The sequence below is a fragment of the Phoxinus phoxinus genome (genome assembly GCF_949152265.1).
Source record: "Phoxinus phoxinus genome assembly, chromosome: 17".
In the NCBI taxonomy this organism is placed as follows: domain Eukaryota; kingdom Metazoa; phylum Chordata; class Actinopteri; order Cypriniformes; family Leuciscidae; genus Phoxinus; species Phoxinus phoxinus.
The window spans coordinates 17,174,202-17,189,959 of NC_136892.1; the positions used below are offsets into that span (position 1 = coordinate 17,174,202).

The window sequence follows — 15,758 nt, forward strand, 5'->3', positions numbered from 1 at the left end:
TTACAAAGGTTGCAACACAGAGCTGTTTTAAGCCAGACTGATGCCTCACTCAGAACTTCACCATTCTGTAAGCAACCCCCCCCCCCCCCCCCCCCCCTCTCCTAAAACTGTTGCCATGCCAACCCATGCAATTCCATGCCTTAACTTGGGAAAGAGCCTCAGTGTTACAACTTCTGTCCGTAAGCTGTTTCTCATGTCATTTATTTCCCCCTCACATATTCAAACGAGCAGATTGCATTCAAATCATTTGAGCTAAGTGAAAACAAAAACATGATTGCTAATATCAAAGTGACCAACTTCAGCGTGTTTGGTAATGATCAGTCATGGATGCATAGGGTACAGACATCAGACCTCCAATGGATGACAAGCACACTGAGTTCTGATATCTAACGACAATCATTTGTCTAGTGCCCTTGTCATTAATGATGTTAATTCATGTTGATTGACATTGCCATCTGACCTGCTAATAATAACCTCATCCAGAGCTGTTCTGTTATTGAAATTATGTTTGCTATACATCTGTCCTAAGAGTAGATGTCATCTGTGCATCTGTCTGTGTGGCAGTATGAATTGTTTTTCAGAGCTTGTGTGGGAGGCTGCGAGCAAGAGTAGTGCTGCGTTTTGAATGATCATGGTAATTAGTGCAACGCACACACTGAACAAAAGCCATCTTGAAAATAGAGCATGCACCGACAAATTAAAGCAGTGCATTACTATGAGTGACATGCTTTTTTCATTCTCTATCTCTGGCTAATCTGACATTTTATCTTTTCGCCTACAGCATGAGCATTAATAGATGGACAGGAGAGAAAAGGTATGATGGGACCACGCCAACAACTATGTCACAGGATTGCGTTGTTTGTCAAAGAGGAGAAATAAAATGACAGGGTTATAGGCTCAAGCATCTATCATTTGGAGTATTGATTTGACAGACTCTACAGCTGAAGAATGAAACTGAACTGACGTTGGCCCTTTTAACTCAAACAGCATAAACATAGCTTATTTATCCCCGGTCTGGATTCTAATGAATTTTAAAATGTTTTTCAGCACCTTCTTTTATTCATGTAATCACACTAAACATTCTGTTTAGATGGAGCCGCAGAGCAGAACAAAACCCTATTCCACCCCATGTGACCTTTAAAATAGATAGTTTAAAGATAATCTCTCAACAACAAGACAATTGTATCACCTGGTTTGACTTAAGATGATTTTCTCCTCGACAGTAGTTGAATAGCAAGGCTGAAGCTGTGTTTTTGTCCTTTAGTCTGCAGTGACATCAGCTGGCCATTTACAGAATTGACTTGAAAGAACCTTTTTCCCTCCTCTTTTTTCTTTTTTGCATTTTGCAACTGGGAGTGTTGTGTTGTGTTGTGTTGTGTTGTGACTAAAGAACCTTTAAAAAAACACCTTGTGAAATTCAGTGGAACATGAGGTTGTCATAGCCAGTGTCTAGGGACTTGTGTGAGAACACTTGCTCTAGGTAACCAGTCTCAGGCGGTCTGCAACGGCCCCATGTTCGCCATTTAAAAAAGAAGAAGATTTTTACACACCCGAGCAACAGAATAACTGCCTACAAATCTCGTTCTAACAGGTTACACCAATCGTGTTCCTGAAATGTTGGAAATTGATTTAGTTCAACAACCAGTGATCAATATCACGATCCTTCTCTAAACGGAATGAAGAACAAATAGTTGCAAAACAACAAACATATCAAATAGCACAGAGAGATTCAAGTTTAATGAGTTTTTAGGTCCATGCAGTGATCAAAATATAGTAAGCCAGCTAAACTGTCTCTTTTAATAGGCAATATAAACAACACTTCACTGTGAACATACGAATATCTTTCTTAATCTCTGCTCAACCCCGTTATAAGCCAAACTGGTTCTCCGGCTATAAGGGAGAAACGTCAATGTCAGCCAACACCATCACCACCGCAGTATCAGGTGTCTGCAGATAAGTGTTTTATTATAGGATATGAAAGAAAAGTATGATTACAACAACATTGAGATGAAATGTTGAATTCATTCATTCATTCAAAACATAGGCCTATAGCTACTCTCAAATTTAATATCTATTATTTATCCTACAATAATACTTTACATTGTAAAAATGTAGGCAGCTCGTGAGTCGTGACAAAACATCGTGTCTTCCCCCCACACCAATATTAATGTCATGTTTAAATAGGAATTTGTACGTGTTTGAGTTCCGTTTATTGTATTACAGGGAAGTTTATTACTGTGTATTCCTATTGACGAGGCTCGCGCGTTATTACGTGTGCCTGAGACAAGGCGCTGCCGGGCGTGGCAGTAGATACCTGTTTTGCTCGTGTCCGTGTTTGCGTGCGCGCGCATCTCAGGTGTCATATCTTCCATGAATTTACGCACGCAGGGCACCGATGCAGAAAGTTTATTCTGGTGAATTCAAATAAACTGAGGCGAAATACGAAAGAAATTTCGTAGCATTCTGATAAAAAATGGTTTTGTTTTGTTTTTAAATGGCTTCATTTCGATAAGTTTTAACCCGTCGTTTAAATGAGCAATACAATGAAAGACATACACCTGCCATCCGATTCATGCATCAATGGTAAGAGAGTTTGTTGTTTCTTTAATAACTACCGTCAGTAATATAACTTGTATAGCAAAAACAATTGTGTTCATGTTGGCTATTTGTGTGATTGTGCGTATTGTTAGAGCTCAAAGCTGCTTTGGTGACACTTTAGAATATTGTTATCATTAATGAATAACTACGCAGGAACAAACGAGTAAAGCACTTAACATAGTAACTATTAACTAACAACAAATTCTGATTAACAAATTAGCAAGTAATAGTGTTTAGTTGAATGGTAGTTCACTATATTAGCTAATCAATAACTAGGATATTATTTTTGTGATAGGCTACCTACCGGAGAACTAGCTAAGAACTACTATAGGTTTATAATTAATGTGAATAAAGTCCTTTAGAAGGATTTTCTTATTATTTGTATCAGTAGCCTACTCTAAAGTGGAAAAACATGATAAATCTAAATCTAATAAGTCATCGTAAACTGTTGAGGTTTTTGCAAGGTTTTGGATAGTAATGACTCAAGTGTCACTACACCCTTGTAAAGGCACTACTAATTATTTGGTTTTAAAGTGAAGATCATGGTAACCCACTAGTAATGACTCAAGTGTTACCAAATCCATTGGAAGTAATTACTATCCAAAAACTTACAAAAACCTTGAAAGCTTGCAATGACTTCAGTCAATAATAGGGAGTTATCACGCTTTTCACTTTACAGGTCCAAATAAAAGGATTTGATACATGAGTAATTACTAGTGGGTTACGATGACCTTTACTTTAGAATTAATTATACATTATGCATTATTCATGTTAATTATGAACCTGTATAGTAGTTCTTAGTAGTCCTCTGGGAGGTATGAAAAAAAATAGTATTATTGATTAGCTAATAGTGAACTAACTCTTTCAACTAAGCACTATTACTTACTAATTCGTTAATCAGAGTTTCTTGTTAGTTGATAGTAGTTACTAGAGTGTTAATATTGAATTACTCATTTGTTCCTGTGTAGTTTTTGATTAATGATGGAACAATATTCTAAATATTCAATATTCTAGCGGTGTTACCGCTGAATGACATCCTGCTTGTTAACATATGACATCATTTATTTAAAGGACAAACATGTATGATGTCAGCCTTTCACTTCATGACGGTTGACAAATTTGATTGCATTGTTACCTATAAAACACCACGTAAACACTGTTTTAAAAAAAGTGCTTTAGAAATGTAGATGCTTTAGAAATCAGATGATGATCATTATTGTTGTTGTTGTTGTTGTTTTTATTAAAATTGCTGTTGTGGTTTAGTGGCTGTAATGAAGTGCATAACGATAAGGATATAATAGAACACTCTTTAATACACAAAACAACAAGTGTGTTCTCAGGAATTACAATACAACCACATACAACATTAACATAAACGAGACTCAACACTGAACAAAGGAAACAATGAGAAACAAACCAAAACAAGACCTAAATGTGACGGTTGTGTATGTTGTACTATGTTGTTGTTAGATCCTTTATTAACCTGAATAAAAATCAAACGAAAATTCTGTAATTTTCTAAGAATAAACCTAATAATATGTAAATAGGCTAAATTAAATATATATATATATATATATATATATATATATATATATATATATATATACCGGTGTATATATAATTATACTTTTTTTTTTGACATATATACATGCATACACTTTAAAATGTGAAATAAAAATGAACAAAATGACAAACTGTAGTAAGTTCATTGCCCTTGTTTGCCATGCTGTCAAAGACAAAATGCTGTTGTTTTAGCAATGTTGATTTAGCTGTTTCACGTCACTAAAATGTATATAAGTAATGTGAATAAGCTGTTGTGAAAGTTAACTAATCAATTTAGCCTATTGTTGTAACATTCCGTTCCTCTTTCTTCTTTGGATCAGGTTCAGTAATAAGGATCTTCTGTCCCACGTCTGCTTCTGTTTGTGTGTTTGACACGGGTGTTGGCAACACGTCTTTTAGTGTTGACATCTCCAATAAAAACTCTACAGTCGACACCGCAGTTCTTGCCATCGACAAATGGAACAACTTCAATTTCTGGATGGGCTTGACCCTGGCCGTGCTCTCAGCTTTCCTCATAGGTGGAAGTATTATCCTGAAAAAGAAAGCATTGCTGCGCTTGGCCGGTACTGGGGAGACGAGAGCAGGTTAGGTCATTTACATCAGTATTTACATAATACAACGACTTTAAAAGCTCCATCAATTTTGGACAAAATAAAGCTTGTTTGATGTTTATGCTTCAATGTTCAGACCGTTGGAGTGACTAGTTATGTATATGCAACGGGCTTATTATTTCACTTAACTGAATAGCAATTGCAAAATTGGTTGAAACCGGTTCCTTCTTTGTTTGTGCTTAGCTAATACTCAGAGAATTACCAGCAGGCTCGGTTTCATGATCCTTACTAAATGTTTGTTTGATGCTTGTTCAGCTGAAGGAGGTCATGGGTACCTGAAGGACTGGATGTGGTGGGGAGGCCTTTTGACAAGTAAGTCCAATGCAAAGCAACAGTAAATCCTCTTCCTGTCATGATTTCTGACAGACTCGGTTAACATCCTGCTTTTCTTTTGAAGTGGGTGGAGGTGAAGCCGCAAACTTCACAGCGTACATGTTTGCTCCAGCCACAGTGGTGACCCCTTTAGGTGCTCTCAGTGTTCTTATCAGGTACGGCACACCCTTATTTACACTCGCCAACAAACCGTGTAAATAAACATGACTATAATGGTAAACATGGTAAACACCCAGCTGAGACCCAAGCACTACTGACTCTTGTGGGATTGTAGAGTTATGAATATTAAATGTAATTTTTCAACAATTTGGGGTTAAAATAAGATAGTTTCATATTTTAATTTTCAAAGACCGAAACATTGCTTTTGTTTTCAATTTGGGGTCTGTAAGAATTTGTAATATTTTTTCGAAAGAAGCCTCTTATGCTCATAAAGGCTGCATTTATTTGATCAAAAATACAGAAAAAAAAGGAATATAGTGAATCATACAATATAAATGTCACGGTTTGGGTTTTGTTCCTTGTTCTTGTCACGTTTCTGTCTCTTGTCATGTGATTCCCTGTTTGTCATGTTATCCTGTCATGTGTCTTGTCATTGGTTAATCGTCTGATCATTTGTTCACAGGTGTTCCTTGTCTTGTAACTAGTCTGTGTATGTAAGCCCTCATGTTTTCCCTGTGTGTTTGTCTAGTATTGTATGTTTCTTGTCGATGTTCTTGTTTCCAGTTTGATCATGTTTTGTTAATTAAAGTTGCATTTGGGTTCACTTCAACTTGCCTCCAGGATTATATCGTTACAATAAAAATATATTATAATGTTTTCTATTTGAATATATTGAAAAATGTAATTTATTCTGATGGCTGAATTTTCAGCATGATCCTTCAGAAATGATTCTAATATGCTGATTTGCTGCTCAAGAAACATTTCTTATGATTATTATCAATGATGATTGTCTTCACTGTCGCTTTGAAAAAAACATTTCAGGGTTAACAGAGTCAGCGGTTCAAATGATGCAATTTCTCTGGCAAATGTAATTTTAACAGATACCGTCTAAGAACACGTCAATTGACAATGTCAATAACAAACAGTCATTTCATCATGAGATATCATTATTATAAACACATACTAAGAATATCTCATGCACTGATCTCCACCTTTTACCTACTGAAGTCACACGATAGTTGAATCCCTCGAATGTCCCTCTCTCAATATGAGAGAATTCTAGTAATGGCCTTTTGTGTTTATTTCTGGTGTTTCCATTGGAACTAAATGGAAAGGTATTAATGTTAATGTTTATTTACTCTCTTCAGTGCAGTGCTGTCCTCCCACTTGTTCGGAGAAACCATGAATCTGCTCGGAAAACTTGGCTGCCTGCTCAGCATACTGGGAAGCACTTTAATGGTTATACATGCACCCGAAGAAGAAGAAGTGACGACGCTTAAAGAAATGACAGAGAAACTGCTAGATCCTGGTTAGTGTTACGACACCTTTAGTTACTGAACCAAACGCACGTTGTCACGTATAACAACGGCTTTTTTCTGCTTCTCCTGAAGGGTTTCTGGTGTTTGCCAGCATCCTGCTGGTCGCCTGCACGATCCTGATCTTCTACGTCTCTCCTCGCTTCGGTCAATCCAACATATTAGTCTACATCAGCATCTGCTCTCTGCTCGGAGCGTTTACCGTGTCCTCGGTCAAGGGCCTCGGCATTGCGATCCGCACCATGTTCACCGACCTTTCGGTGGTCCGTCACCCTCTCACCTGGATTCTTTTGCTGACTTTAATCGGATCCGTCATCATCCAGATCAACTATCTGAATAAGTCGCTAGACACCTTCAATACGCTCTTGGTGTACCCCATCTACTACGTGTTCTTCACCACCGTGGTCCTGAGCACCTCTGTGATTCTGTTTAAAGAGTGGGGAGCCATGTCAGGAGTGGACGTGGTGGGCACCATCGGGGGCTTCTTGGTGATCGTGGTCGGGGTGAGCATGCTGCACCTCTTCAAAGACTTGAACGTATGTTTTGAAGATCTGAGAAGCAATCTCTGTCAGCCGAGCCCGTCGAAGAGGGAGGACAAGCACATCCTCATAGAGAACATAGACATCCTGCCGCCCATGAGAGAGGAAGGGCCCAGAGTCTTCATCATCAGCTGAGATTGCATCAAATACATTTGGAATATGCAGTTTAGTAATATCCTCACGGTTTTAATCGTTCGTTTCCTCTGCTGAAGGCTGTTATATGACACAGTAGTTTGGATTGGCTGCTGCCGAGTACAGTGATGACGCAGACATTTTCTTTGTTCTTTGTTTCTGTTGCGATTGAACGAACTTGGAAATATTTAAAGATTGAAACAGCATATACAGAACATGAGGCAGCAGGACTTCAAATCTTGCTTTTAATCATTTGATTATTTTTTTTTTTCTCTTGGATCTGTGTAGGTAATCTTTCCAGATAAATATCTTGAAGTTGACCAGCAGTGAAACAACTAAAATATATTTATTTACATAAAATGTAAAAAAGAATGTAGAATGTAAGAATGTAAAAAAAAAAAAAAAAACATTTCACAAGATTTTATTGTAGCTTGGCTTGAAAGAAAGTGTAAAGTTCAAAACATTTTTAAAAAACTAATATTGAATGTTGGGTAATTTGATAATGCTTTTTTGCTTCTACTATAAAGCAGTATCACATTCAGCGCCTGACTTTCCATATTATATTTTTTCAGATTTGAAAACAGACATCCTCTGCATTGTGGGTTATTTGAGACTGTGTTGCCAGCAAGAGAGACAAGTTGAGAAGACTGTATTTACCTTTTAAATCATTGACCTGAAGAGCATTGGGTCCAATGACTCTGTCAACAGAACTGGAGCCTGTGTGACCGTCTGTATCTCTAAAGTAACATTTGGTTTGAACTGAAAAGATCAAAGTCTTTTAGATAACGATTTTTTAAGTTTTTATTTTTATTTCTTTTTTAAAAACCTTTACACTTAGTGATCACTGAATTAATCATTACAATGACATTTCTCTGAGAAATCCTTGTCAAATGCATTAAAATCAATTTGCATATTAGAATTTAAAGTTCAGGTTATTATTATATACTCAAGAAAAACATTAAGAAAAATATCGAATAATGCTAAAGAAATATATTTTAAAAGTAAAGTATACAAAATTCATATTATTTTCTCTCTGTGCTCTAGTATTCATTCACAGTCAAAGGAGTTGGAGCAGAACACAGGCAGATTTCCCACACAAAATCTTAATCTCCCAGAGGTCATTGCAAGAACAACAGCTCATAGTGCAAAAATGTCTTTCTCAGTTTCACCAGTAGATGGCAAACTCTACACACCAGTCCCACATCATCACCCTGGCATTCAGGTCTCCAATCTGCCTAAACAACCTATTGCACAGAGCTTTGCATAGGTGTGCCTGAAAGTTTGCCTCTTTTAGCCAATCAAATTGCTCTCTATGCTAAAATGGTGGGTTAATACAAAGATGCTTAAAGTGATAGTTCACCCAAAAAAGAAATATACTCAGCTCAAGTTGTTCCAAACCTGTATACATTTCTTTCTTCTGACAGGGACTTCTTTTGTAACATCCTACAAGGTAGAAAAAAAAGGATGACATCTAGTCGAGAAGATATAATAATATTCACGTTAATCAGATATTGGTTGTGTCCGAAATCGCCCATATACATATTTTTTTTTCCTTCTAGAACCCAGTTTCAGTAGTGGGATTGAATGTGAGATTGAATAAGTGCACTCAATAACGTCCACAATGGTTTCGGACACCCAAATGGGTGTTCCCTCAAATAGTGCCCTATTTAAAGTCTATGAAAAGTTTTTTTGCTTTTAGTATGTTAGCCTTACTGTTATAAGCTAGTGTGCTCCAAAACAATGACAAAATTCGCATTTAGAAGACAAAACCCACCGTTGAAAATGAAAATCAGGTTGATGTCAGAATCCACTGTGGGTTCTGACGTCAACCCGACTTTAATTTCCAACAGAATCCAACGTCTGTCCGACGTTGGGTGTTGACGTCAATCTGACTTTATTTTCCAACCAAAATCTGTACTTTACTTGAGTATAATTTTTTTCTGGAAACTTTTTACTTTAACTTCACTACATTTGAAAGACAAATATTGTACTTTTTACTCCACTACATTTATGTCAAGGTCCTTGAGTAGAAAGTCAGTCAGGATGATTTTGGTTGGTTTTCAATTTTCATTTTCAACAAAAATACAACATCTGTCCAACGTTGGAGATTAACGTCAATCTGACATGGATTCTGACATCAACCTGATTTTCATTTTCAACGTTGGGTTTGTCATTGTTTTGGAACACACTAGTTTATAGATAACAGTAAGGCTAACATATCATACTAAAAGCCCAACAACTTTAAATAGGGCACTATTTGAGGGAACCATTGTGGACATTATTGAGTGCACTTATTCAATCTCACATTCAATCCCACTACTGGAACTGTTCTAAAATAAAATTGATATTGAAATGAGGCAGGCATCGATTCAGAGGCATAAGGTACTGTATGTATTACAACAATGCAACAATAATAAAACAATGCATTGACATTTTATTTTTGCCACTCAAGTTCTTTTAAAAAACAAATACTTCTGTACTTTTACTCAAGTAAAAATCGGTCCTTACTACTTTTACTTGTAACGGCGTAATATTTGGCCAGTATCTGTACTTCACTCAAGTAAGGAAGTTGTGTACTTTATCCACCTCTGGTGGTTTCCGACATTCTTCAAAATATATACAGGTTAATGTATACAGGTTTGGAACAACTTGAACCGAGTATATGTGTAAATATGCTGAGTATATATGCTGTTCTAATTATATAATGTTCCTTTTGGGGTAAACTATCCCTTTAAATCCTAAGGGTTAAGGTTAGGCCTCAGTCTGAACTGTTTTTAATAAATTTACATACATTTAAGTTACCTCTGATCATTTTTTTTTTTGCATCATTTGTTCTCAGATACCACTTGGTTGTGGCATTTTGCATCTAATGCGGTGACATTTAAACATTTATGTGGGACTAAAGTGTCCCAATTGATGTCCAAATGCTTTTGGGGCCAGTTTATATGACATTGAGCACAATGTTAAGTCAAATACATCAAACGTTTGGCCAGTAAACATGAATTGAGTCATGGTAGAGAGATAATATATCCCACATCACAACTGACACAACAAAGTGTTTTCTGTAAGCCATTCCTCCTTGTTGTGACAGTGTGAGTGAAGTCATTTGATTCAGCTGCAGGACAGAGGCCATTTCTTTTATTAGGGACAGCAGTATGACTGTGAGTTTAAATGGCTTCTTTTGTTCTATTGTGTTCCCACACACACACACACACACACACACGCGCGCACACACTTGACACAACTGCATCACTGCAAGCACAGAGAATTTTTCCTGGATTGTGGAATACAGGGAGATGGACACAGAAAGTTCTAGGGAAAGAGACATAACCATCATTTCCTGTAGCAACTGTACCATAGATATATTCATCATCAGCCAATCAGTGTTGAACAAACAGGTAGTGACAGATACCACACCTATGACAGGCACCGGCACGTGGAGAAAAGAGCGAGAAGGTGGAGAATAGACATAAAGAGCCTGAGACTCAAAGGAAAAGTGGGAGAAAACAGGCGCTGCTTCAAGAATCTGACTGCGATTCATGTGGACACTGTTGGAAAGGGCACAGAAAGTTTAGATCAGCAAGGGAACACCATAACAAGGACCCGTTGTCCGAGAAAGGGAGAGACACAGGACTAAGTGTGGAGGATGGACACATGGCTGAATGAAGTCCAGAAGCATCCAGCCCTGTATGTCTTGTGCAGTTCTGTAAGCTTCAGGATTCTTCACAGGTTCCTGCAGACTGTGCCCTGCCCCGGCATAGTGGACGCAGACCCCTGGAAGACGTGGAGATGGAGGAACCTCTCAGTGTCACTCGTCCACTCACTGCTGACCGGCATCTGGGCCGTCGCCTGGTGAGATGCACTTTTAGTTTTCATTCATTTTGCTCATTGAATTGTTTTACAATATGAGCAACAAAGCACCACACAATTTAAATGCAGTTTTAGCATCTAAATAACTCTGTAAAGCAAAAAAGACAATAAATCTTCACTCTCTCTCTCTCTCTCTCTCTACATATATATATATATATATATATATATATGTATATATATAATTATATATTCTTCAAAACAAGTTTTATTGTTTAGAATCTAGAATTTTTTACAATTTAATTAGACTTTTTTAAAATATCTAATTACGTTTAGTGTATTTTAAGGATGTTTAAATATTTTTACAAGGCAAAATATTGAATAAGACACGGCACAGGTTCAGCACAGTACATACAGAATCAAAGCATATTATAGTTGTGTTGAAATCGTAATAACTTGTTTATCGTTAGACATTGCAATTAGTTTGTACTAATAGCACCGTCTAAGAATAAACATAAGTTATTGAATGTTCATAAACAGCACGTAACCTTTAGTTACAGATATTTCGGTTTAGAAACAGGAAGAACCTGCTGGACCGGCATTATGGATTGAGAGAACGAGTGATAGACAATTATGATGCTGTTGCAATTACTTTTGTACAGAGTATGAATCACTTCATAACACAACCCAAGCAAGAGTTTCTATCAGCAATGGATTCCCCCCTCGGAGAGCACGCCACATACACACTCTTTTACTCTATCTGATTATTTGTGTGAAATTATCTGTCTGTTACTAAGCACATTTCTGTTGTTTCGTGTGTGTGTGTGTGTGTGTGTGTGTGTGTGTGTGTGTGTCGACAGTGTTATTCAGCATCCTGTGATGGTGCATGAAATCCACTCAACCTACACCCCTTCATCCTACATGCTAGTCATCGTCTCATCTGGTAAGTAAACACGTCATCATATCAGGAACACATTGCACTAACATACAGTAAAATGCTGCACACATCTTATTTATCTGATGCTCATATTTTCGATATGCTTGAACACAACATGTCCTGCCTGTGATCTAATGATGAGTTGAAGCTGTTTTGCGACTCAGGTTTTTGGAATAATGTTGTAGAAAATAATTAACACCTTAAAGCTGTGCATAGGCCTATATATAGTATATACATGTGTAGGCCTATATTATATATACTGTGAGTATTTGAGAATAGATGTGTATGTATGCATATTATACAGAACCATTCAATCATTTGGGGTCAGGTTTTTTTTTATGTTTTTGAAAGACATATCTCATGTTCACCAAGGGTAAATTTCAGTAGGCTACAAACAGTAGTATTGTGAAATATAAAAAAATAATCCAGTCTTCAGTGTCATATGATCCTTCAGAAATTATTATAAAATGCTGATTTGGTGCTCAAGAAACATGTATTATTATTATTATTATTATAAGTGTTGAAAATTAATTAATATTTTTGTGAAATATGTGAAACAATTTTCCCCCATATTTTTTGGTGAATAGAAAGTTTAAAAGAACAGGTCTTTACTAACACTGTTGATCTGTTTGATGTAGGCCTGTCCTTGCTGAATAAAAGTATTATAAAACGGATAGTTCCGGTCCTTGACTCGTTTCCTTCGTTTGCAGCCGCGTTCAAGCCGTTGTAAATTCCTCAACAAACACACACCTGTGTGACCGCATTACATTAGTATTACTCAGTAGCCTAGCCTATATAAGGTATTACTGCGCAACTGCCGTTTGTGATTCTTTGTTGCTGCATGCGTTGCTTGCCAACGTCTTTGGAACTAGGCATTGCTTGGCGGAGAAATAAATTATTTCTTATTAACGTTATATTTTTTTGTTGCTGGTGTTTATTTTATGAATAAAATAAATATTAAAATGAATTTTTTTATGGAGTAACCGTTTTATAAAAGCAATAAGGTTTGACTTATTTTACTTACGACGTCGTACCACAACGCCCCTCAGCTGTTCTAAATTCACTGTAAACACGGCTTCAGGGGCGGAGCCAGGCTAGCTTCAAGGAGTTTATTGCTTTACTTTCTTTCAAACTGACCCCAGACTTTTATTAATTAAAAGATAATTATAGTCAAAGAAAAGTGTTGTACAAACAACGTTGAAAGGACTGAAACCCCAGATATTCACCTGAGAATAGAAACCGTGCCAAACGTTGACACTGATGGAGGGACACATACAGTGAACCTAAATCACACACAGGGACTGGAAATTGTAAAATTCAATTGAAATGTAAAATGCAACCCTCTTACAATAATTTTTTTCAAGGGTTTTGTCAATTAATTCAGCATTGATCTCTTTCAACAGGGTACTTCATTCAGGATGCTGGTGACATTATTTTTAGTGGGCACGCAAAAGCATCTTGGGAGTTTTTACTTCACCATGTAATGGTAAGTCAATACACACGGGTTATCATACAAGGCTATTAAAAATGTTTGAAGTGCTATGCAAAGTCATAAAAGTCTATTATTTAGACCTGGATAATGTCACAACTTGTTCCAGAAAAAACTTGAGATTCAGAACAAAGCAATGGAGTTATTGATTTTGAACACAGATTAGAGGGGGCTCAAACTCAATCCTGAAGTGGTGTGTGCACACACAGACACAATGATCGATTACACATCATTCCCAGTATACTCCAAGGAAATTGGCCTTTTGTACTTTGTACATACAGTAAGTGTGTGTGGGTTTCTTTTACTTTTTGTAATTGATTCCTTATTTGGCAAGGCCTCATCCTGAAAAAATAAATCCATGCAGTTCTAGCAAGTTGAAACCATGTTTAATAATGACAAACAATCCTGCCAGAAAGACACCATAAACAACAAATAAGAGTTTAAAACACTTGGAAAGTGTTACTCAGTTATCACTAAGATTGGCTTAATTCATTCATGTGTAGCTATATATTTACTACAGCAAACTAGGTTGAAAGACACTACAGGCAAAAACATTGTTTTTCATGTACTTGTACATTTTGGCCTATTTGGCTTTCCACAACGTGTTGTTTTAGACAGGGGAATAGAAAACAAACACCTAAAATACACTCCCTCTACATAAGTACCACAAAATGGTTTTATCCAATGTTCAGATTTCTGCTGTGGAAATATATTCAAATTAGTATATATTTAATTCGATAATTGCTTATTTAAACATTTCCATTAACGTATAAAATGTTCACAATTCTTAATGTAATCAAGCAACTGGGGAAATATTGTTTTGATTTTCACCCCTATTCACCTGGGGTGTCTCTTGTATGTTTTCCTGTAGGTGATCTGGTGTTTCCTGTACGCCGTGTTCACACATCAGTATGTGGCGGGTGCAGTGGTGGCTTTATTTGTGGAGGTGAACAGCGTGTTCCTGCACACACGTTTACTGCTCAAACTGGCTAAGGTGGCCCAAAACTCTTTCATCTACACCGTTAACAAACTGTTGAATGTGGTGACCTACGTGACCTTCCGGCTTGGAGCACAGTTTTACCTCACCTGGTACCTCATGCATCACTACTCGTCGCTGGATCATGCTCTCTACTTCCTGATGACCATGATGCTCATGAACATTATGATTCTCATCTATTTCTACCGCCTCCTCCGAACAGACTTCTTCAACAAGAGGCGTCCTCACAACAGCGTTCCTAAATTTGCTGAGGACTAAACTAACAGATGCTGATGTCTATCGGTCCATCAATTTATCCATAGGATATCTGTACTGAACAGACAGACCTCACCAGACAGTCTGTTGCCAATCAGGGACATTTAAAACATGTTAGAATAAAACATATATTTATTTTTTATTTTATTTTTTATGTTTAAAAAAAACTCAATAAACAACTTTAAACTCAACAAGATTCTTGGTAGCCAATTGTTTAAGAATCTGTTACAGGTGGGTTTTACACTACTTTTGCCTTTTTTACCCAGTATAAATATTGCAAACGAAGCATTTACTTGAGAAACAAAATGACGTTGAGACAAGTGTGATATTTTCTTTAAAAATAAAATCAAAATTGTGTGTTTATGCAAAAAACAAGAAAAACATTATGCCAATGTGTTAAGAAAAATAAACTTCTTTTCTTTCCCCACAGGCAGATTTCTTTTCAGAAAACAAGACTTAATGTCATTTTTTTTCCTCAAATTAATGTATCTTTATTTAAAGCTACAATGTCATTTTCTTCGCCACTAGGGATCGCTATCCTCTTACAATAACAAAGGCGTTAGGTTCATGCTGATGGATCTAATGTTTATGGATGAGTGAATACATTGATGTTTTTAACATGACTGTGGTATAAAGCAGGTCGCGATTGCTAATGAGAGAGCGATAACTGGAATAAGGACATTTCATTCTACCGAACTACCCGCAAGTGTTGAAATAATTCTCACACAGGTCAGTTTATTAGACGAATGAAACTTGTGAGGTAACACAGCGCTGTTTCACTTGGTCTAACACTATCACACTAAACTGCATTTGAGTGTGTTGAAAGTTATAATGTTATTCTATGTGTTAGTTTGTCTGTATGAGACTAGCAGTAAGCTAGATCAACATTAGAATAACATAACTGAACATATTCTAACATTTCATCATATTGAGCTATATAACATTGATTAGTTTTATGTAAGTTACATTTGCTAACCTGTCTAATAAAGTACATGTATGCAAGAGTACCGTCTCTGTCAAGT

At 36.7% G+C, this 15,758-nt stretch overlaps 2 protein-coding genes across 2 annotated transcripts; both read left to right on the top strand.

Annotated features, from left to right (window-relative positions):
• Window positions 1–2,302: 2,302 nt before the first annotated feature.
• Window positions 2,303–8,172, top strand: nipal4 (NIPA like domain containing 4). Its single transcript, XM_079585150.1, has 6 exons — window positions 2,303–2,583; window positions 4,482–4,745; window positions 5,028–5,084; window positions 5,170–5,260; window positions 6,413–6,573; window positions 6,656–8,172. The coding sequence occupies exons 1-6, from the start codon at window positions 2,532–2,534 to the stop codon at window positions 7,252–7,254; spliced, it is 1,224 nt and encodes a 407-aa protein (XP_079441276.1). The 5' UTR covers window positions 2,303–2,531; the 3' UTR covers window positions 7,255–8,172.
• A 2,283-nt stretch (window positions 8,173–10,455) lies between these two features.
• tlcd1 (TLC domain containing 1) lies at window positions 10,456–15,742 on the top strand. Its single transcript, XM_079585420.1, has 4 exons — window positions 10,456–11,103; window positions 11,919–12,001; window positions 13,399–13,481; window positions 14,356–15,742. Exons 1-4 carry the CDS (start codon window positions 10,898–10,900, stop codon window positions 14,737–14,739), a joined length of 756 nt encoding a protein of 251 aa, XP_079441546.1. The 5' UTR covers window positions 10,456–10,897; the 3' UTR covers window positions 14,740–15,742.
• The last annotated feature ends 16 nt before the right edge of the window (window positions 15,743–15,758 follow it).

What these genes read in the sequence shown, in the direction of transcription:
- tlcd1 (XM_079585420.1), top strand. Translation starts at nt 10,898, where the DNA reads ATGGACACATGGCTGAATGAAGTCCAGAAGCATCCAGCCCTGTATGTC. An exon ending in GGCATCTGGGCCGTCGCCTG is followed by an intron (nt 11,104 to 11,918) that starts GTGAGATGCACT and finishes GTGTGTCGACAG; the next exon opens with TGTTATTCAGCATCCTGTGA. An exon ending in TTTTACTTCACCATGTAATG is followed by an intron (nt 13,482 to 14,355) that starts GTAAGTCAATAC and finishes GTTTTCCTGTAG; the next exon opens with GTGATCTGGTGTTTCCTGTA.
- nipal4 (XM_079585150.1), top strand. Translation starts at nt 2,532, where the DNA reads ATGAGCAATACAATGAAAGACATACACCTGCCATCCGATTCATGCATC. An exon ending in TACTGGGGAGACGAGAGCAG is followed by an intron (nt 4,746 to 5,027) that starts GTTAGGTCATTT and finishes ATGCTTGTTCAG; the next exon opens with CTGAAGGAGGTCATGGGTAC. An exon ending in GTGGGGAGGCCTTTTGACAA is followed by an intron (nt 5,085 to 5,169) that starts GTAAGTCCAATG and finishes TTTCTTTTGAAG; the next exon opens with TGGGTGGAGGTGAAGCCGCA.